The following is a 23,800-nucleotide window of genomic DNA, read 5'->3' as shown; positions in this document are numbered from 1 at the left end:
TTCCACGTTGCTGTGGAAATCTTCTCCATTCATTCCTAGGAGGTGATTTTAGTGGGTTCAAGTCTTACACTGTGGCTTTCGATGCTTTCCACCTATTGTAAAAAAAAAAACAGTCAGTTCAGTTCAGTCTGAACTCTTAAGGAGGTAATATGTCAACAATACGGTTAAGATATTGTGGTTTCATCTGATATTGTAATTTCATCTATTATCTTATTATTTAGTAAACTTTTACTAATTTTTTTTCTTTTATCACTCTACAACTTTTCCTGTAATCATTCTGACCAATTACATTCTGATCATTACTGCCAGTGCTGTTCTTAAAACTACTCTTAATGCGGTTATTGCCAATCATCGAGCATAACTAACTCGTGCTCCCATATTTAGCTTTGGAAGGAATTATTCAATGATTAATCAAATCCATAGAGTTGTAATTACACTTAAAACTGCTATGGATCAGAAAACGATATTTTCTAAAGCCTAACAGGCCTTCGATATTGGATTATTACTTGATCTGAAGACATTGTTGCCTTTACAATATTGCGAGGTGTGTTGTCATATCTTAACGACAGGAATTTTTACGTAAAGTACGAAGATGCGTACTCATACTGGCGGTGTACGACAATAAAATATTTTTGTGCTTGTAGTATACCTCCTGCATACATACATTATATTCTCGACGAGCCAGTAAGTTATCGAAGTACCGCTTTTATTTTTAAAATACTTTAAAAGCTCTCAGTAGTAAATCTTTGACTAGTGATATGATATATAAAGGAAAAATGTAAGATTAGTACCTACTCTTATGCCTCTGTTCTTGATTTTGCAATCCCAATCTAAAAATATTGACAACGCTAAACCATTATGAATTTCGACAGGAAACTTAATATCGATTTTTCATCTAGAAACAACTGTCTGTCTAGAAACAACTGGTGGCGATGTAGACAGTGAAGTTTTCTCAAAGACACGGAATAGATCTGTACATTACAGGTTTCTGATCATAGCAATGTTTTAATGGCGAGGGTGATCGCTATAAGTGAAGCTATAACTTCTCTGAACGTGCATTTTAACATGATATGTAATGAGAATATATAATCAGATAGTCTATCCTATCAGATAGTCAAGCTGCTTTAAAGTACTGGAGTTCAGTTCAATTTACATTCTGGAAGGTTTTTAGGCTCCTAAACATCTTTAAAAGAGATATCGACATAGTTTAACATTTCTGTACTCTGGACTCCCGGTAGAAGAGCTATGTTATTTGCTTCAGCTGCAAGGTGGATGAACTGAACAGACAGGTTTATTCAAAACACCAAAAGAATCTGGACATATCGAGCAATTCTCGAATTTATATAAGATGCAAAGACTCAACGATATGGTGGCATCCGTTTGCAATTTGGTCACATTCTATTAAGAAAAACCAGCACTTTCATTGATTTGCCCCTTAAAGATAGTCTTGTTGTCGCAGCCATTCAGGAAATCAAGCTAGAATATTGAACTTTCCTGTCAATCATTCCCAGTCATCACAGTCATTCTGTCTGAACAAATAACAGTGTGACCATTTTCCTAATTAAAATAAAAATCAATGGATTAACATTATTTGTCTTAACTTCTATATAATTCCGTAAATAGCAACAACGTTATCTATTTAGGCAGAATGTCTTTCCTTTTTTTTCTAAGCGTGATTTCAAATTCCCAGAGACGCCGATTTGACAACGAATATTAATATAGTCACCTATTTGAGTAAATTTTTCCACCATGCGTGACTAATTAAATTATTAATATATTCAATTTAAGATTTTAGAAAACGGAGGATGAGCGATTCTTCTTGGGCCTTGCATTGTGCAATTTCCATTCCAGAATGTATATAGATTCATGTTGCATTGGTGAAATCACGAATAAATTGTGAATGCTCGCCATTTTGTTTAATAAATAACTGTAAATGTTATATTTAGTGTTTATTAAAATTTTTTAAATTTGCTATATTAATTAAATAATACTAAATATAATAAAAGTTAAGATAAAAAATTTCTTAGGTGTTGATAATTTCATATTAAATATAATTGGATATAGAGTAAAGAATTTTAAAACCATCCTGTAATGCCGTTGCGGATTTTTATTTCTCGTGCGATGTAACAGGCAAAAATAATGCCGAAGAACTGAAAAAATTATACAGAAAAAGTCAGTTAGATTCTAATTTATAAATGTAAAGCACACTGACTTGTAATATTGCCATAACAACACCAACTGCACCCAAACTAACAGCATGTGCTGAGATATAGGTTGAAAATTCGGAAAGACATCCTTGTATGTAACGATTCACATCCTCATTTATTGCACTGCATTCGAAGCTGCCAACTACACCATTTGGTATTTTACAACACGAAATTGGCAGTTTGTTGTCCAACGGTGTTAACCAATCCTTATAGCTCTCTACGCCACAGCAAGTGAACTGTTAATGATGTATAGTCAAAACTTTGTTTAAAGTAAATACAAAAATTGCGAGAGTTCTCATATTTACCTGCTCTTGGACATAATCCCAAAGAATTGTTTCGCCGGTTGGTTTTGTAGAATTATAATTTTGCAATGATTCCACTAGACTGTCTTTGATAAGGGTTTCTGCATCTGAGCGCAGAACATAGCCACTTATACCGGCTGCTAGTTCCAGTATGAAAATAATTCCCAACAAAACGGAAAATGAGAGAATGAGACAATAGTTTTCTTTCAAGGCGCCCCAACAGCCAAAGAATGAAATGATTATGATGAAAACACCAATCACAATCAAAAAAGTTGGAATCGAAAAGAATTTTGATACCAGAAAATCTTCATATTCTGTAAATACGGAGGCCACACTTGCACCAACAGCGATTAGTATGATACCAGTGATCTATAAGAAAAGTAAATTATTAATGATTATTCAAAAAATATGTAAGATTAATTTTTTTTTATTATATAAAATTAATTACAAATATCTTTTCTGTAATTGATAAGGTTTTTATTACCGGTTAGGTTTCCTTAATTTATTCAGTAAAAACGGAAAAAATACTACTCCATCTCCATGTTACGATTTTTGTTCAAAAATTAGACGAAACTGGGTTTACTGTATCGAATAATTTTTACCTCAATATACTTTTTTTGTAGGAGATATGGAGATATGGACACATGGGGTTTTGAGACATGGCATTGTAGACATATTTTCAAATGGCTATATCTCAAGCTCTATAAGCGATAGGAACTTGAAATTTACTGCGTTTTAAAGATAATTGATTGAACTTTTAAGGCATTGCTTAAACAATTAAGATTGTTTATATTTACTAAAATTAACCTTTAAATTTCAACAAAAAAAATTTTTAAACAGTTCCAAGAATTTTCATTTCAGTTTTACTGCAAAATAAAAATTTTTAGGATTACATTATTTTTTGAAATTTTTCACTATTTTGTATTAAGTAACGTTACAGAATGTTTGATATGACACTATATACAGGTATAACAGAGCTTCAGTACATTATAATTCGCTGAGTATTTATTGCAGTTTAAATATATCTAACATAAGGGTTCTGTATACTAATATAAATAAGTATATTGTTTTATTTTACTTGTTGATATCATTAAAATAATTAGAATTTTTATTTAACAATTACTAGAAACTTAAATATGTACGTATATAAATGTGTATATATAACACTCTTATGTACTATCTACATATACAATAGGGTGACCCTAGGTTGTATGAGAAAAAAATTTTTTTCTGATCACAATCATATAACTGATTTTATAAGGTGGTCTGAAGTCTTAATTTACTAAATTGGCACGCTAAGTATAGTAAACGGTTAATAATAGTAACTAAATATAAAAAGTTTTAAATATTAATATTATTTACAAAAGGTTCGATCTGTAATCTCTACAACGCAAGAAATTGTAAGTATCTATGAGTTATAGAACCTGAAATATCAGTATTTAAAAATAGGTTTATAACTTTTAAAAAAAATTCAACATTTTTTTCCTGAGATACGAGTATTTTTATTTTAAAAATGGAGGTCATACAAATTTTTTATTAAAATCGGAGATCGTTCTGTTGGAAGTAACTTAAGCTCTAACCTATTGAAAAGAAAAATATCTTTTATGAAAAGTGCAATATAGTTCTTATAACGCTACAAATAAATAGTTCAATCGCTTCATTCCATCAAGTGAGTCACACACCAAATATAACAAAGTTAGTAATATTGATAATCGTGGTAGATTAAACTGGATAAGGTTTTTTGTGTATGGAAAGAATTTTCTTCTAATTCTCAACAATAACGATGAATAAAATGCGATATTTGGCAAATACAGTGAAAACTCTCATATATATTCATCGATAGGTTCAATTTTGAATGAAAAAAGTACTTTGTATTAGACAAAGCTTTTATTGTATATGCTAAATGTGTTCTTATTATCAAAAACGGAGATATCACAATTATTACAAGCGTATTTAAAAAAATATATTTGTATGTAAATATATTTTAAATATTTAAGAGATTATTTGTTCCTTTGTAAGAGGTGATAGAATAAAAAAATGTACGTATGTTGGGTTGTCTTTCATAGAAATTTATGTTTTTATTCTAAGTTCCGGTGTTAGATTTCGTCACAGCAGAACTTTTTCTTCTGCCAAGTTACACATAGCTGCTAATATCGTATACGACTTATGAAATTCTTAATGTTAAAACCATTCTGTGGTTTTTTTAATTTTTAAAAGATCTATATTTGAAATGTTCGTCGGGCGCCTTAGTTCAGTGACTTTCATGACGAAATGTTTTAATCTTGCCAGGTCTTCTTCCCTGAAGTCTCTGCATTTCTGAGGAAAAATTGTGGTTTACTGTCGAAGAAAAATACCATCTGTATATTTCGAAGATTTTTTTCTAAAATCAGTCGACGTATCTCCTCGAAAGCAAAGATTTTAGTTTGGAAGACACTGGACGAAAATCTCCTTACTTTCTTTTTATGTAAGCGAAATGCTGCGCCCATTCTACATTTTATTTTTAAATCATACGGCATGATATGGTGATCCTATATGGCATTACTTCTCCCTGTTTGGGTCGAAAGAATATGTGAAACTATTTAGTATATAATTAATCAGTACATACTTATTACAAATATCAAAAATTAGGTGGTACAAAAGATAGAATGAAGGTATTAAACTTTTTAATTTTAGAGATTCTCTATATCAATCTCCATTTTTATATGTGTGAATGTTATGAGATATCACAATTAAAAAGGGGATTGGTAGTTTAAAATTTAATATAACAGCTTTATAAGTTGAAGGTTTAATAGAACTTCTTATATTGTGTATTATATTTGTATGTATCTGTATTGTGTTATATATAATACAACAGATTTGTTGATTGGCTTATACATGAATGTCCTTAAATTAAAACGCTTTTTCTTCTAAACTAATTCTGTTGTATGAATACTAAAAATAGAATACAAAAACATGTATTATATTATATATAATATATAACATGTGATATATAACATATAAAATGTAAATGTATAGCATATAATGTTTACTAATAATATAATAATAATATAAATATAGGAGTCTCGTATGTTCTTTAAAATTATGACACTGTCCTGTACTAAATATGATTCAATATATGTGTTCCACCGGTATAAAAATTCTGTACATAATGCTTACACATCATTTAATAACTGGAATTTGCAATTACTTCAGGTCGAATAATTGATGAAATTCTTTTGAGGCAAATACTGGGGGCGAAAGAGGAAGGATCTTATCACAAATCTTATCACAAACTTTTGAACTTTTATTGAAACGCATTTACTTATTGTGCTCATGATGAAAAATTTTGTTCATATATTTTACTGAATAAAATATATTTTACGAGTATATGCAACTATAAGGAATATAAAAAGTAAATATGTGATGACAAAAGAATCGCATCAAAATAAAAACGTGAGAATTTCAACAAATTAAGTGTAACCTCTTAAGTGCTTTTCTTTTGTTCCTTGAAAACGACTAGATCTGATCACATGACCATATGGCTACAATCACATGGAATCCTTAGAGTATTTGAAAATGTCGTCTCCTGCTTCCATCTTGGAGAAGTACGATTCTTTATTGGAATATAACACTTAAAGCTTGCTTAATATGATGTTATGTTATAATATAACAGAATTTCATCACGTTGTGAGCTTTTGACATGTATGATTTCTTGTTTCAGAACTTAAAGCACTAATATGGTTATTTTTCGTTACATTATTTATTTAATATAATACTAAAAATTGTTTGTAATAAAGAAGAAATATATTAGCTAGAATTTTTCAATACCAAATTAGTGTGGAGTGCAATAATCCATATCAAAGTTAGAGTATATTTAATCTATATACTATATTAAATTGCTAATAACCGATAAAAATCGGTTGTTTGTTTTCACTTTTATGGTTATTTTAGGCTTAACAGTTTTCTAGTTTCTTTAAGTGGAAATATTTTGGAATTTTGGACTACACTGTTGCAATCTCTTAGTGAGGTGTTTGAAAGTATTCTCTCCTTTATATTACAACACTTTGAAAATGTACGGAGACAAATCCAAAGCTTGTGGTAATAAGTAGATATATAATAATTTTTCAGATTTTCCCCACTTCGCTTGGATTCAAAATATTTTTAATGTATTTTTAAAATTATAAAAACTTACCAAAAAGACTAAATTAAATGCGAAAAGCACATATTTAATACAATTGGCGCTTCCAGTCAGCAGCGACATTTCGTTTACTGTCAATTTGTTTCAAATGAACTTGCAATTGAATTATTTAATATCTGCAAATATATTAGAGACAACAAAATAGAATTATTATTGTAAAATATTTATATTATTTTATATCACTTGTTTTACTTTGTGACTTGATGAACTATTTAATTCTTTTTTAATGCCGAAATCGAGGAGACTTTCTTTGATTGGGCTCGCTTATTCGATACTGCGACTTCGTTTCGTAAAACTCTTTTACCAAATGTCCACGACAATTTAATCAAATAATAAATTATTATTATTATTATATTTGCTATTTTTTCTTTTTAGTTAACAAATTATCAGGTATTATCGCAGTACAAAAGAAACCAAAAAGTAAAAATAAAAAAAATGAAGAATAACAATTTCGAAATATACAATAAATTGAGCTCTAAAACTCTCTTGTGCTTTGTGGTTTTTAGAGTTTAATCACTGAGAGCTGTTATTTGCAGTTGATAAATTACTATGGATTGATTAGATAGAGACACATATTAACATATACACCATACATGCTATGTGAATAAAGCCAAATAAAGGAATTTAACGATAAATATTGTTTTACAGGAATATGTGAAATATCAGTTTGTCGACATATTGATTTTCGCAAAAACACAAAAAAAACCATTTGACATTGAATTATGAGCTTAATCTTTAAATGATAGCATTCAATCTAAAATAGTTTTTGACATTTTGCTTTAATGTCTTTGCTTTAACAATATCTTTACAAATTGACAAGAATTTAAACGAGTTCGAACTTCGAAGGTATTTCTTTCGACCTGAAAATAATACTTTGGATATATTAGGCAGTAGTACGTCCTATTATGACATATAGTTGCCTGTCACACAGGCTGCCTCTGTTACTGTTTGCGCAAAGCTTCAGAGACTTGTGTGTCTCTTAATGTCTGGCGCTATGACGACTAGTCCAACTTGAGGCCATACTTGAGCTGAGACTTCTGCTCATAAATATTCAATCCACAGTTGCGTTTAGTGCGATCTGATTAAAACTCCACATAAACAAAATATGTCTTGGCTATGGTCATGAAGCAATATTAAAAACATTTGGATCACATAAAATACCTCAGTGCGATGGAGACCATAAAACAAAACTCCGTCGCTTTAGCAGAAAATTTGAGGTACACGTACCATCATGTTCAACATGGGATGACGGAGGTCCACAGGTTGACCCACAGGTTGACATTGGTGCTGGTGTATAGGGACCCCACAGCAGAATTGCTAAGCCAAAAAATACGGGCAATTAACTTATGCGTGAGATCCAACATCATTAAAAAAACCGTCTGGCTTAAGAATTGTTATTCACTCTGACAGCCAAGCTGCTCTTAAAGTTTTCTTGGACTTCCCAAGTCGAAGCAGGTTCTTGCGTGCTACGAGTTCCTACAGTTACTTGCAGGTCGAAAGGGGAGTTTTGGGAATTGAACCAGCTGATGAGCTCAACCCTTTTGTGGGTTAAACTGGGTTAGTGCAAAGTAATTAATCAAGGAAAGGAGAATCGTTTTAGGCTGGTGTACTGGGAAGATTTCCCAGGACTCAGACAAAGCAAAGCACTGATCAAACCTTACTACTACAAAAACATTATTAAATTCACCAAATATTATTTAAGGTTGCTTAATGTGTTTCATTACGGGTCATTTTGGTCTGAAACATCACCTACATAAACTTCGATTATCTGCTAATTCACAATAAAGATTATGCCTCGAAGATGAGGAAACAACTATACATATTCTTTGTAGAAGTTCAGCTCTAACAAAGCACAGAAGAAATCTGTTGCATGTGGAATTTCTGTCAAAGTACAGATTAAAAACACTTTTCCAGATTTAGTTCTGAAATGTGTTCACAAAGCTTTAACGGGCTTTGTGTGATTAAAAGTTTTGGTACAGTAGGATTCTTCTGGCCATGGAGCCGGCTGTTGGGTGAATTCACGACAATTGTTTTTAATAAAATATAATATATAAGGTATTTCTTGTAATTTTGGTGTTAATAACATATATGCTTCACATATATTTTAATTGCTCTCATACAGTTATTTCATTTTCCATTGAATATCTATTCAATTATATATAATTACTAAATTTGAAACAGTGCATGCGTTTTTTTTTAAAGAAGAATAAGTCTGGTTATTCAACAGCATTCGACATGTCTTAATTTGATTGGACGAACTCCTTTAGAATGTAACTTAGCTATACATTGTAACAATATACAGATATGAGAAAAATTACTAACCGAGCGAAGTCCGAAGTAACCAGATCTGTAGATCTATTGTTTACGACTGCAGACCACAGTAAGTTTAGGTGTGATCTTAATTATTAAATTTAAAAGTTTCTGAATTTATAAAAAAAATAAAGTTTTAAAATAACGGAAATGAATGTGAATGGAATAAATATTGCTGATTAAATAAACGCTTCCTATAAAAATCAAAAAGTTCCCGTTACTTTTTGACAACACCTCGATAGTGGTTGAAATGGTAACCAATTGATTTCAAGTTACAAAAACTGGTTGCAACTCATGTGAAGGTTTGTAAAAAATTAATCTGCTTAAGTAGTATCGCCGACACAAAGCCTTTTAAATATCATGTAACCGCACTTATTACTTTCTAACCAATTCTTATTCTGTTCTATAGAAGTGTAGCCCCAATTTTTTAAAATTCATTTTTAATATGAGCAATTAGTATTTAATTATAAATTTATTATTATACTTTTTAGTTTTGTTTTTTTTTATATTTAACTTATAAATAATAATAACAGTTCTTTAAAGTGTGATGAATTAAATAAAAATCATTTATATATTATACATTAAGACCGAAAAGTTTTCGGAAATTCTCATTTAAAATTCGCGCGCTGTATATTTTTCGATATTTTAAGTTTATGTAGTTTGGCAGCAATTAAGGACAATTACTATGCCAAAAATGAGCGAGATCTGTCAGACAGTTCGTTTACGGCAGCTGTTGAAACCAGTTCACCTCAGTAGTGCGTTGCGAAAAAAACAATGGAAAAAAATATTGAACAAAGAGTTTGCATCAAATTTTGTGTTTCGAACGAAATTTCGTGTGCAGAATCGTTGCGAATGCTACAAAAGGCTTATGGGGAATCAGTTTTATCGAAAACTCAAGTTTATGAGTGGTACAAAGCCTTTCAGGACGGTCGTACGACCGTCGAAGACATTTCGCAACGCACTACTGAGGTGAACTGGTTTCAACAGCTGCCGTAAACGAACTGTCTGACAGATCGCGCTCATTTTTGGCATAGTAATTAAGGAAAGTGCTGCCAAACTACATAAACTTAAAATATCGAAAAATATACAGCGCGCGAATTTTAAATGAGAATTTCCGAAAACTTTTCAGTCTTAATGTATGATGTATGATTCACTGAGAATGTTATGAGTCGTACATTCATGGACTTCAAACCCAATTAATTTATTTAAAGTTTTGTTTTGACGTCAAATGATAAAATTTCGTTGTACATTTGTATAAGTTTCATTGGCTTTGAGCTTGGTATGGTTTAGCACTTATACATTCCTAGTCAAAAGTATTTACACAACGAAAATTTATGTGCATATTGCACTGAAACAGTTTTTTGTTGTTGTTGTTGGAGGTAACTTGCAAAAAAATGTTTGATATCACTTAGTTTTATCTATGCAGAACCAAATAAAAAAAGAATTGGAAAGATAACTGTTCATTTAACAAAAATATAAGCAAATGCACTGACGCGGAAATTTGAAAAAATTGAAGAGAAGTGGGGGCAAACTTTCCATGAATCGAAGGGAATGCAGGAGATTATTAAGAGCAGTCGTAGAAAATCCTTCAATAAATCTTGTCAAAATTGCAGTTTTATCGGAGAAGTTGATTGACAAGAATATTAGTGATGCCAATACCCATGTGGCGCACAAAATTATCAATATTACTCCAACGACCCTATCAAATCGTCTCTCATTTTCTTTGAAGTATTTTAAGAAACCAATATAGTTTTGGTACACTGTGTTATGGACAGATGGGTCTGCATTTCAATTCTAGGGTTCATTTGGTAATCACTTCATGCATATACGATAACGCAAAAAGAATAAAGCAGTGCAGCTACTTAATAGCTTTGAAGGTGGCACGGTGGTGTTTTGGGGATGTCTATCATGCTATAGATTAGGAGATATGTTGCCGACAACTGGCACCATAAATCAGTCCGGTTATATTGTTATTTTAAATAACAATGCCTTTGGGTCAGGAAATAGACCCTTTCCAACCTTTAACTGGACATAAGAATACAACATAAGAATACACCATGTTATAAAGGATGTAGACCTAACCTATTTTTAAAAGAGTTAAATAATGCTGTTCTTTTATGGCCTTCTTATAGCCCTGACCTTGATGTCATTGGAAATGTTTGGGACTTCATAAAACAGCAAAGAACTATTTATAAAAAATCAAAATATAGTGATACCATAATTCAAATAGGGGATATTCCGTCCAAATTGATTTGCAACTTGATTGAATCAATTCCAGCTAGATTGCGGGCTGTTATTGATGAAAAAGGAGGTGTAACTAAATAATAATTGTAATAATTAAATAAGCATAAAAAAATGCATTAATTAAAAAGAAGAAAATGAAATTAATGTTGTGTGTAAATACTTTTGACGCGAAAAAAATGCGTGTAAATTATTTTCTTTAGAAGTCTAAAAGTAAGTATTTGTAATCTAATTTGATTTTTTGTTCAATCGATTATCAATAGAACAAAAATACAAAGCAAATGATAATAGATTTTTTTGGATTCAACGTAGAGAATAATGGTATATTAAATTGAAACGGTGAACTACATAGGAGCAAAAGCAAGTCACTCAATACAGAAGTGAGTTGGAATACAAACCCTCCATATTCCATCAGATGAAGTTTGTTTTTTTTTTGCTTCCCTGCCAAGATTTAGCATTTTTCCATAATGGAACTTCAAGTAATAATTCAAAAACAAGATTAAGAATTACATGAGTGAACTATTAATAGTGGATAAAAAGAAAAAGAAAACTTTTCTTTAAATTATATAAACTAAATATTATAAAATAATTAAAATTAATGGATAGATGATATAATAAATGAGTCAATTAAATAGAGTGCTATGAATTTACTGACTATATATAGTCAGATTATTATAGAATTGCTAGTTCTGATGGAAATAAGCGTTTCAATCTTCTGTTATGTGTGGCTTCGTCATTAGGTAGCTGCCTCATTGTTGGGTTAGGATGGAAAAGTAATCTGTCTGTGTGCTTTTTACTATTTTTTGGATAACGTCTGCAACGAAGGGTATCTTTAAATCGCGATGAATGTCATAGTTTGAGATGTACCAGTCCTAAGTATTTTTGATTGTAGTCTTTGCAGTATTTAAATGTTGTATTTGCATGCTGTGCCCCATATTTCGGCTCCATATTTCCATATTGGAGCGATTACTGTTTTATATACAAGTAGTTTATTTATATCGGGACATCAGCCGTGTATAGCAAGTAGAGTAATGAACCTAGTACGCTTCCTTGGGGCACACCAGCTATCATTTGTTTAAGTTCGGAGATTGAGTCTTTATACTTCACATAAAAGTATCTATTTTGTAGATAGCTCTTAAGTATGAGGTAAAAGTTTGTTGGAAGAAGTTCTGATAGTTTAGTTAGTAGACCTCCATGCCATACGCTGTCGAAAGCTTTTGCGACATCTAGATATACCGCCGAGGAAAATTGTTTTGTGTCAATATCACTAGTTATTTTATTAACAACTCTGTGAATTTGTTGTATAGTCGAATACTTTTTCCGAAAGCCGAATTGATGGTCAGGTATAAGTTTTTCTTTATGGAGAATCGGTTCCAGTCTTGATAAAATTATTTTTTCAAACAATTTTGACATAACTGGTAATAGGCTAAATGGTCTGTATGATTTTGTTACAGATATGTCCTTATTTGGTTTAGGTATAGTGATTACTTCTGCTACTTTCCAAACTTTTGGAAAATACTTAAGGCGAAAAGCGCATTTAAACGGATTTCTCATATATACAAGTGCTTGAAGAGGCAGCTCAGTCAGAATCTTTCCTGTGATACTATCATATCCCGGTGATTTTTTTGCTTTAATTTTATTTTTAATAGTAATTCTTAATCTCTGTTATTGAAACTTTCTTTATTGCGACATTTTGAGTAGAGCTGCTCCGTGTAACATTGCTATCATGTTGTTTTGGGTTACTAAACGTAGTTTCGAAGTACGTGGCAAAAAGTTCAGCTTTTTCGGTGTTAGTTCTAGCCCAAGTTCCATTTGCTTTCCTCAGTGGTGGTTGATGCATTACTGAGTTGATATTTTTAGTAACTTTCCATAAAGAATAGTTAGTGGCTTTGTTTGCTGTCAAGTTCATTATGCGTTTTTGCAGGTTTTTATTTTTCTCATTAAGTAGCATAATTTTAAGTTCTTTGGTTTGTTTGTTTAAGTCCTTTTTTAGTTCAGGGGACCGATTTATTTGCCATTATTTTTTCAGTTTTCTTCTGTCCAATATCTTGCTTTTAACTGCCATCGAGATTTTATTTTAAGTGTCGTTTTGTTAAAGAACTGGGGTAAAATTTGTCACGGCAACAGCGATCATTTCGTTTAAGTATACAATCGTGCTATCGATTTCGTCTTCAGATTCTAAGGAAATATTTATTGTCAGGTCGGTATTAAGAATATCTCTAAACGTGTCCCAACATGTTTTGTTATTATAGATTAATTTTGTCCTTGTGATGTTTAGTTTTGTGTCGCTTTCACATGATAGCATAATTGGTGATGGATCAGATGATAAGTCAGGAAGTGTATTTACTGTAAGAAATCGTTTATTTATATGTTTGGTCACGAAGAAGTCAATCACGTCTGGTATTTTGTTCATATCGGTAGGCCAGTACGTAGGTTCACCTGTGCTTAGAATGTCTGCTTTTTTGCAGTATGTAAATTTTTCCCTTTGCAATATGCAGGGAACTTTGATTACCAAAGGTTTGAAACCTCTATAAATAAAGGAAATTGTCAGGTTACAATATTATGTTATTGTTTTTATATTAATATTAATATTATTAATATTATTATTATATTATTATTATTATTATTATTAATATTATTATTATTATTCTGTACAACAAGTATTCGGCATTATAATTTGAAAACTGCATATTGGAAACACCGTTATAATTTTTTCTCTTAGTTGGTTGCACTGTACTATATAAACTGTATAGAATAGTGCAAAGTTACTATATAAGCTGTAATACACTGTAAAGTACTGTTGTAATTGATGTTTTTGTATATACACCTTTATTATTTTTAATACTAAGCATTGAATTTAATTGAGATGTTTGCTGCTCTTGTTATTATTCTTCTCAATTACAACTCACTATTTTTAAATATACTTTTTTATTTACTATAACTTTTGTCAAATTCATTTTCTGTATGTGTACTAGGACAACTGTCATTGCCGGTGTTGCCACCACACAGCCCCTTCTAGAATTTGATGCTCATCTGACGGTAAATTCTACTTTCTATTGTAGTCGCCATTATGTGGTATATTTCGTAGGAAATTGTACAACTCTTCCTGTTCGGGTCACCTTCGGTGTATGTTGAACGCAATCGCTGTTGTTTGGTTCTTCCACTTGTGCTCTTGTCAGACTTTCCCTGGTTTCATTCGCTATGTATGCTGTCTTCACGCGTTTCATAATAACGCTTACTGTCCGTCCTTTCGCCTTAATCGGTAAGGTTTTTTCGCCACGACTTATTATTTCATAAGGAATCTCGTATGGCTGCTTCAGTGGTGGACGTACAGCCACTGTACGTCCGTGTAAGTACTTATAAACTAACGGTTTCTTCGCAATATGACATGAGGTTTGTAACGGTTTCGCTCCATCATCGTTGCCTTCACGAACTCCGTTTGCGGTACTTGTTTTTCTTCGCCATCGAACATTTCTCCCGGTATGCGTACGTTTGTGCCATAAACCAGCTCTGACGGTGTCGCTTGCAGGTCCTCTTTATATGCTGACCTTAGCCCCATTATTACTAACGGTAAAGCATTCGTCCATTCCATCTTAGGCACACACCTCAGTGCTGTTTTTAAGGTGCGGTGGAAACGTTCCACTACCTTATTTGCTTAAGGATGGTACGCTGTAGTTGGGTGCCGTTCACTCCCCAACATTTTTGCCAGCTCCTCGAATATATTGGATTCGAACTACCGTCCTTGGTCTGTCGTAATTCTTTTTTGGCACGCCGAAATGTGCTCTCCAAACTTTTGTTACCGCTTCAGCAACATTTTCTGCTGTTATCTCCGCCAACGGTACCGCCACAGGCTATCTTGTGAATCTGTCGATGCATGTCAAGCAATACCGCATACCATTGCAAATAGGTAATGATCCCACGATATCAATGTTTATGTGCTTGAAGCGTTGATTGGGTGTTTTAAAATTCTGCAGCACGGTCCTATAGTGTGGTTGAATTTTTGTTTTTTGGCATGCAATACAACTTCTGTCAAATCCATTTTCTGTATGTGTAGTAGGACAACTGTCATTGCTGGGGTTGCCACCACAGTACTACATATAAAAAACTATAAATCATCATACATAACCAGATATACCTATTACCGTGATCATAAAAGTAAATTCGAAAGCTAAACTTTAACGAGTCTATGAAAAATATATTATATATATGGATCAAGTTCTGACACGTTTTTATTGAGATATGATTTTTTGTATGCTTTATGTGTACACATTCAATTATTCCATATACGTTTTAAGCAAAAAATAAGATACTCTCTCTGACGATTACGAGCTATAGTCTTTAATTATATCCGATTTGAGTATCGGATGTTGGTTATCGGTTGATAACCGATTTGAACTGATTTAATGTGAAAGCCCCTTGAATCTATGATATGAGTCTGAATCATATTTTTAAAACTAAATATTTTAAAAACAAATATTTTATAAAAAAATAATTATTTCATAGGCTAATTGATAAATTAAAAGAGGATACATATATTTTTCGTATTTATGTATATGTTATTTTTATGATTCTTATAGTCAAAGTATTGTATATTTTCCAAATACATATGTTTGTTTCATGTTTCAATGTAAATGTAATTTCTATGTAATGTATACCTTAATATTAATTACAATGTATTTATATGTATAGTTCCCCGATGATGACTATAGATTATATTCGAAATATTGGACAATAAAAATCTTATAAAACTAAATAATAAATTTTTTTTAAAAAAGATCATTATTTAATAACTTGGTCAGTAAGCCCGTGAAATAATTATTTTTTTAAAAAATTTCTTTTGGTCATTAAAACATTTAATTATTAAAAACAAATATTTTGAATTGAGTATATAAGAATATAAGCTGTCGGATGTGCTTAATAAATTATTAATCTGCTTGTATTTGTTCTGATATTTGTAATATTTTTCAAGTGGAATTTTTTGGGTTTCAAAAAGCAGACAATTCTTCAGTAATAGGTTCATCTTCAGTAATAGGCTAAATCCTTCAAATCCAGGTCGCAGTTAAAACTGAAAGTATATCAATTGTAATCAATTTAGAATATAAAAATGATTTTTTAATAAAATAATTCCGAAGAGAATGTTCTTTAATATCCGATTTTAATTAATGAAAAACTTATGTTATGCGTAAACGAAAAGTGTTTTTTGAAGGAAGTCTTATCGCACTAAATATAATATAATGAAGAAGGTCTTGTATGTAATTATTTTAATTGTAAATGTTGTTTTATTCCCCACATTTTGTTAATATGGTATTTTGTTTCAATTGCATAAATTTAATCTTTGTTCTGCTATATTAGTGTTGTTGTAATGTGTCGATAAATTTATGTGAAACGTAAATCATTGTTGCTAAACAAAGAGAATATGTGCTTTTAAAATCCATCTATAAATGATAATTTTTGTTATTTATTTCATGTGATAAGAAACCAGTGACGTTGCAGTATTGTTTTAAAACATTGATATATTGAGCATAGTCGGTATTTTTTAAAAGTTAGAACGTAGTTTAACTAACCTATTTAATAGAAATATATTTTTTATACCTTTTCTACATGTTATAATTTTATTTTATCAATATTTTTCCTTAACTGTTTTCATTTCTTTTTTCAGAACTGATTATAAATAGAAATTATTTTGTTCTCTTTCCCTTTTCCGAGTTTGCATACCATATATTGTCTCTGATGCCATATGTGAAGACTTTTTGAGTATGAGTGATTTTATTTATCAGTAATGTCGCTAGTTAAGATATGCGCTTAATGTGAGAGTAATGATTTGGTTTTAACTGATATTTTGTCTATCAATTAGTCTATACAGTCCGATAAGTTGTGAAGAAATTGTTATAATATGTTCAATTAAGTGCTTTATCATAAAATATAAATTAGTATATTTTGTTTGGATTCATTATAGAACGGTTTAACGTTTATGAAATCCAAAAAATATTCACATGACATTTCTTAGGAATTAGTTCAATAAGATCCAAATAAGAATTTAGAAAAAATTCCACTTTCAGTAAAATCAAAGTCTTCTTCTATCTTTGATTTCAACCTAGTAATCAGACAATGAATTACTATTGCCTATAGATATCACTTACTATAGGTTTAATTGGTATATAGGGGAGGTATAGAGGAGCAATCTGTCTCGATTGACAAAGCCAACGTTCAATACGACAACACTATACCTATGTTATAGTGAAGTGGAATGGAAATTATCACAGAATGATGAAATCGCTTTAAGTGTGTCTTTGGTATGCTATATGTGGACGAGGTCTACCGTAAAATGAAACTTATAGAAAAACCGTATTTGCGGTGAAGTGTTTAGATTGAGGAAATATTTTCGCACTTAACGTACGAGACTAGAAAAGATGCGTGAACAGCAGACATTGAGAATTGAGAATTTTCATAGAACCTCATAAAAAATTGTTACAGCCAGGTTATAAGCGCTAACAATAAGAGTTATCGAGATAAGTTAATAAAGTTAAGAAGTAGTATACGGATTAGGGATTAGAGATCACAATTTACTTATAAATCTGAATAATTGAAATATTATATACTCGTAAGTAGACGTACTTAAATATTATTGTGTATTCAAATGCACTTACAATTAGCGTCATTTACGGCACTTGAAGATATGATTTGTGAAGTAAAAGACTAATTAGAAAATCCTGAATTTATTAATGAAACTATTAAAACTACTGAAATTCTGTACTCCAGTCAGAAATTGGTCTGTCGGTTTAAATGATGACTATATTAATAAAACTGACACACTTAATATAATGTTATTTTATTCAATTAATATCTATTTAATATCTATTTAGTTCACTTCATTTAATTGGTTCCTAAAACAGAAATATTTAACTTTTTTTTTGATTTTCGTCGAAAATGATATGCGCCTAATTAATTAGTTTCCTTAAATTTCATATAATTAGAAAATTTACAGTCAACAGCTTACTTTAAACATAAGTCCTGCATATTTTGAATTATTAAATAAAATAGTTAACGGGATTAACTAAAAACGACATTTTAATTCAACAGCAAATATAATACACTTATTAATATAACTACCTCTGAGCGCAGATATTAACAAATAGGGATATGTCAACGGAGAGCACGAAAACTAATAGTAACTTAGATTTTGAAAGCAATGGGGAGTTAACTCAACCACCAAGTAACTCATTCAGGAATCATCAATTGTGAATTTTTTTTGTGAAATACCGTAAATGTCACATCTTTTAGACCTAATTGTGTGAGGCATAGCAACAACAATTTTCAATTTGTTGTTGTTGGCACAGATTTTTGTGTGAAATCTAGTAGCTTGAAAAAGCGGTAACGATATTCAATCTCTTAGTATGTGTACGGGTTTTTTTTTACTGGTACAATAGGTCTCTTCTGGCCGCAGTACCGGCTGTTGAGCAATTTTCACGTCTACTCTTTTAATAAAAAAATAATAATGTGTACGGGTTTTACCAAGGAATTTAACAGCTCGAACTCTATCTATTATTAAAACGTAATCCCTTGTTGTAGTTTCAAAAAAGTACAGAATTTAGCAAGTGTTATCTACTCCAACGGGTACGATATGCAATAGATATATAGATGGATAAAGATATTAGAGATACCATATATAGATAGACGATATACAACAGATGTGAGAATTTTAGTTATAATATACTTATTCGAGTATGAAAAAGGTAAATGAAATTATTATCAAATTTATTATTTTATTATAACTGATTCTAAATACAAATTCCATTATAAGTTGGAGAAATGAACAAGTTTGCTTGAGTTGCTTTTAAGGCTAGTTCCATCGAACTTATTAGAGGCTATAAATTAGTATTAAGGCTAATATCCAATAACTGTAAGCAAGAAGTGATATACACATAGTAAATTTTTTAGTGAAAAAGCCGTTTTATGTATACATTTTTTTAATCTAGAACATATCACCTATATACAGCAGGTTGGTTCTATTAAAATATATAAGAGTTTTAAAGAGAAAGTTCTATTGACTTCATATACACAATATAAGAATTGAGTTTGGTTTTATTAAAGATTTAGAAATGTTCAAATTTTATGTTTAGTTTGAATTTAGTTAAAAAATTTGAAAATATTTAAAATAATTCTAATTTCATCACACATTCAGTTCATTCTTACAAATCTGCTAAAAACTTTACTACATTAAAATGCTTAAACTTATTTACATACTTAATGTATTGTAGTCATAATATTTAACTAAGAGAACTACAATGTTTATATTTGGATCAATAACTACTAGTACACAGTGTAGTCCCACATGCCTCATAATTTTCACCTCCTCCACCGTCTCCATGTTCTATTTGAAGTCGGGCGTATTTAATTATTTTACAGCGGTTCGCTGTATTGCAGCTCTTGAAATGCCAGTGATACACTTTCAACACTTCAGCCTTTACAGATGTTAACTAGTAAGCAAATACGCCGACGTTATTTACACGTGTCGTAGTATTGCCTACACTGAGAAAAATTCTTGTGAATGGTGAAATTGGTGTTCACTTTGAAGCGTTGGCAAAATTTCATGCATAATTATCTCTTAAGAAATTTCAAATTACTTTCCATTTGTGTTCAATAAATATTTATTTAACGAATTTTTCATAGTCCGTCTGAATTCTGAAATGGCTGGTTCCACTTGCAGTTGAATAATGAGTAATAAAAGTAACAAAGATTAGATTAATGTGTAAAATTACGTAAGCAAAGTAGGTGTTGTTAATAGTATTTATGAAATTTATTTGAATTTTTCTCTAACTTCTAATAGTTTTCAGTTGTCTTCACCTATACAGCTTTTTAAAATATGTAGAATACAGTAACGTCATGAGATGTTCTAATATGGAGACGAAATTTTTTACAGCTGATTTTCTCCATTTTTTCAAATTTTTTAAGTTTCAACATTATTTTTAACAGTAATTAATAAATCTGAATTCAAAGGACATAAAAGTGTATGTGGGATCTGTGGGTCGCGGTTCAAATTTTATTTTAATCTCTAACATTTACAGTCCAAAATTTATATACGGACAATCAAACCAATATACGTTTCCGATAAGCACTGATGATGGATAAGATATTTGGTGGTATCCGAAACAGCTGTATGGTCTTTATAACTCTATAACCTATTGATTCTGCCCAATAATAACAAATAACTAGGATCATAGCTCTTACTACTTCTGCTATTCGCCTCGACAAAGTTACTGTTACGATGAATCACCTCATTCTAAAGAGCCCACGTTCTATATAATGGCTAAGAAATAATAATTTTCCAACAGGCAAACAAGGTCAATAAAAAGATTTCTGATAAGTTGATGAGGTTAAGGGAGCTGCAAGTGAGAAGAAATCATGGTGTGTAGAAACAAAATAAGCTTCGCAAGTTTTACAAAAAAATAAGCCAACTCAAAACTACATATCTAGAGCATCGAATAATGAAGAGGAATATAACAATCTGGTTATGGATATATCGGGTGAAGTGTACCATAAAAGAAAAATATTTCTTAATTGCTGTCTGATAAAAATTATATGAATTTCTTGTGATGAAAATAGACATGACAAGAATGATATGTCAAATTGAGAATGATAATGTTAAATTTTAACACCTAAACATACTGATGCGAGTGATGTAGTGGAATAACTCAAGAACAACAAAGTGAGAGACACTGATATTGACTAAAGAACTTTACAATGTTAGTGTCAATATATTCGAAGAATACGATTAGACAAAAGTGTGGTTAATGATTCCAGTTTCGGTGCCCTCTAACATATTTCGAAAAACGGTGACTTGGTCATATTCGATAAGTATTGCCGGATTAGCCGACAATATAACATAAGCTGTGCACATCGTTTTTAAAATTCATATATTTTTTATCGTGTTTTTAACACTAAAACTATTATTATTAATAAGATAGATACATTTTATAAGACTGTCACACGAATCGCTCCTAACATAACTTAGTGCTTATGTTATCTGCAGGTCAATTTTGTGTCATACCTATCATAAATTAAGATAAAATTTAAGGTAGTTTAAATCAATTAAGATAAGAAAAATCAGAAGAAGTTCAGTTAGTATTACTGAATAGTCTCAAGTAAGTCAAGAAGTATAAGTCAGTTGCAGTTGAGTTTTGTATAGTGGTATTGATGATATGAAATACAGCTTTAAGAAAAGCAGTGTTCTCTTTATAAACCTATCAATAGTGTAGGCTTAAACTTTCTATTTAAGTGGTTTTTTAATCAATTGTTCGTAAGTGCAATAATGATATGTAATCTACAATAAGTTAATCAAAGCTTGCTTTGCTACAAAAGGCGGGCAAGTCAATAAACTGTGGTTTATTTAATGACTCACTTTTATTTCAAAATCGTCTTCTTTAAATTTGACACAATTGATCTTAAGCTTATTTAATCGGTTTAGATAATATCGTTTTTGTATCTTCAACATAAATCTTTGTATCTTCGTTAATATGGTATTGTGATAAATCGATCCTTTTATAGTGTGTGGTTTATTGTTTTGATTGTTCCTTCCTTTCTGAAGTGATATAATGTATGTGCAGTGAAAAATGTATGCCGAAATTTAATTGGATCAAAAAATTTTTTTATCATCTACCTTGAGCAAGTGCGATTCTTACTTTCATGCCCAATTGTGTGGGCAAAATTGAAATAAGAATCATGTATGGTCCATATAGTCCCAATAAGCTCGTGTATTTTTACTTATCGTTAAGTTAATAGAAAGTAATAAAAAATAATATCAAATATAGTAATAATAAGTGAATAAGATATAACTTATGTTATGTTCGCACATTTCTGACAGCATACCATATTTTTTTAATACTGATAGTGTTTTACGGGTAATACATAACTCTGTTCAGCTACTATTGAAATTAGTATAGATTGTCACTCATAACACAATTACTATTTTGTTTTATGTTAAATATTTACTTAGAGATCACTTTGCTACTGAGACCAAGTCAATGTTTTGTACTACATATTCTAAAAGAGTTCGAAAAAGGATGATCAATTCAAGGTTTACCTCTTTTCTAATGGCTAAAAATTTATTTTTTTTTAACAATAATAGAAACTAACGCGAGTTTTACTACCAACTTCACCGTCTATACCCTACCGTTTGCTTGGAAGTCATCTTTCGAAGTGACATTCTGATCATTGTTGTTTTGAATTGAACAGACTCTATTTACGTCTGAACTTTATTCGACCCTTTAATATTCAAATTTCCCGCTAGTAAGGCGCACACCTCATGTAGAGAAATACTGTTAGAAGGTCTATACCCCTCTGTATACAGATCTGTGGTGAGAGTATGCCGCCGTTTACTTATTTTCATACGCGTAAATAACTTAAATAAATAATTAAATATCTGAAATTTTTTTTGTTATGTACTTAAAGACTCAAATATTAAATATAGTTTAATGCTTTAAATTTAATTTTTTTTCGGTTTTATTATTTTTAACGCAATTTGTTGGTTTTCCGAACTTTGTTTGTCAATGAGAAAATATGAGATAATTATTTTTGGCGCAACGTATGGTATCCAAGCACACATTTTTGTTTTTCATTTTTAAGTAAATAATTTTTAATATCTTAAATTGTTTATTGAAATATCTTTCACTTATCACTAAAGCCTAAAAGCAAAAGCTCAAACAAAAACTAAAATAAAATTATCGTTTTCCACAATATTGTTGAACAATAACACTTTATAGATTTGCCAAAAACCACGTTATTTCGAACCACTTTTCATTGCACAGAACCTAAACATACCTGAGATGTGTTAACGATTCCACTTCCGAAGTATGTAAATTCAACCTGGGAATGTTTGCAATTTACATAAATGTTGCTAAGTAAAACTAGCCAAAATAATCAATTCTTCGCTGTAGAGCACTTGCGTCCGCAGTGGAGCAATAGTTTGACTTGATTCCAAACAAAGACAATATCGGAAATAAAACGCGTTTAAAGTCTATTATTTCATAATCGCTGCGCACCCAAAACGGTTTGTATTCGACTCCTGGATTAGTACAACTGAATAGGTCTTGTTACCGTTTACAGTTGCTAGTCGCGTGAAAACGGCATAAGTGCGACGATTGTGTGTTAGTGCGCCGCTGCCACAGGTGCGGGGTGAACCGATTGGCCGCTGCTACTTTCAGTCTTTAATGTGACAAATTTTTGATAAACATCAACTGATAACGGCGAGCTAAACACCAAATTCAGTTGATAAGGTCGACACAAGCTTTTCAACTATCTTAAGTATACGCATTTCTCTGTTTACTTGTTTTTAAATGAATAAAATAAAACGTTAATAAATGATATGTATTACTTTGTATTTAACACACACACGCATACACACACATATACACACACACATTGATATCAATTTTGGTAACGAATTTGTATGCATTTCTAAAAAAGCTTTTGAAGCTTTCATCGTAAAATCCGCACAACTTTCAATAATTACATTTTGTTTGCACCATTGGTTGGCATGGAATCGTAAGAACCTGGTATAAAGTCCA

General features: G+C 30.9%; 1 protein-coding gene across 2 annotated transcripts; it reads right to left on the bottom strand.

Annotated features, from left to right (window-relative positions):
* Positions 1-2,011: 2,011 nt before the first annotated feature.
* On the bottom strand, positions 2,012-23,330 carry LOC119689898 (CD63 antigen). 2 transcript variants are annotated; one of them, XM_038104827.1, is made up of 5 exons: positions 23,055-23,330; positions 6,681-6,802; positions 2,513-2,878; positions 2,213-2,443; positions 2,012-2,150 (listed from the first exon to the last, which is right to left on the bottom strand). In XM_038104827.1, the coding sequence occupies exons 2-5, from the start codon at positions 6,747-6,749 to the stop codon at positions 2,076-2,078; spliced, it is 741 nt and encodes a 246-aa protein (XP_037960755.1). In that variant the 5' UTR covers positions 6,750-6,802; positions 23,055-23,330; the 3' UTR covers positions 2,012-2,075. The 2 variants fall into 2 exon arrangements, with proteins under 2 accessions (XP_037960755.1, XP_037960754.1); XM_038104826.1 differs by lacking the exon at positions 23,055-23,330 and adding an exon at positions 6,879-7,008.
* Positions 23,331-23,800: the final 470 nt, after the last annotated feature.

Source organism: Teleopsis dalmanni, chromosome X (assembly GCF_002237135.1).
Source record: "Teleopsis dalmanni isolate 2A chromosome X, ASM223713v2, whole genome shotgun sequence".
In the NCBI taxonomy this organism is placed as follows: Eukaryota; Metazoa; Arthropoda; class Insecta; order Diptera; family Diopsidae; genus Teleopsis; species Teleopsis dalmanni.
The sequence above is the reverse complement of the archived record's forward strand: the minus strand, read 5'-3'. Positions and strand labels throughout refer to the sequence as shown.

Coding starts and splice junctions, on each gene's coding strand:
- LOC119689898 (XM_038104827.1), bottom strand. CDS start 6,749: ATGTCGCTGCTGACTGGAAGCGCCAATTGTATTAAATATGTGCTTTTC. Junction 2,444..2,512: donor GGGATTATGTCCAAGAGCAG/GTAAATATGAGA, acceptor CATCATTAACAG/TTCACTTGCTGTGGCGTAGA. Junction 2,151..2,212: donor TTGTTATGGCAATATTACAA/GTCAGTGTGCTT, acceptor TAATTTTTTCAG/TTCTTCGGCATTATTTTTGC.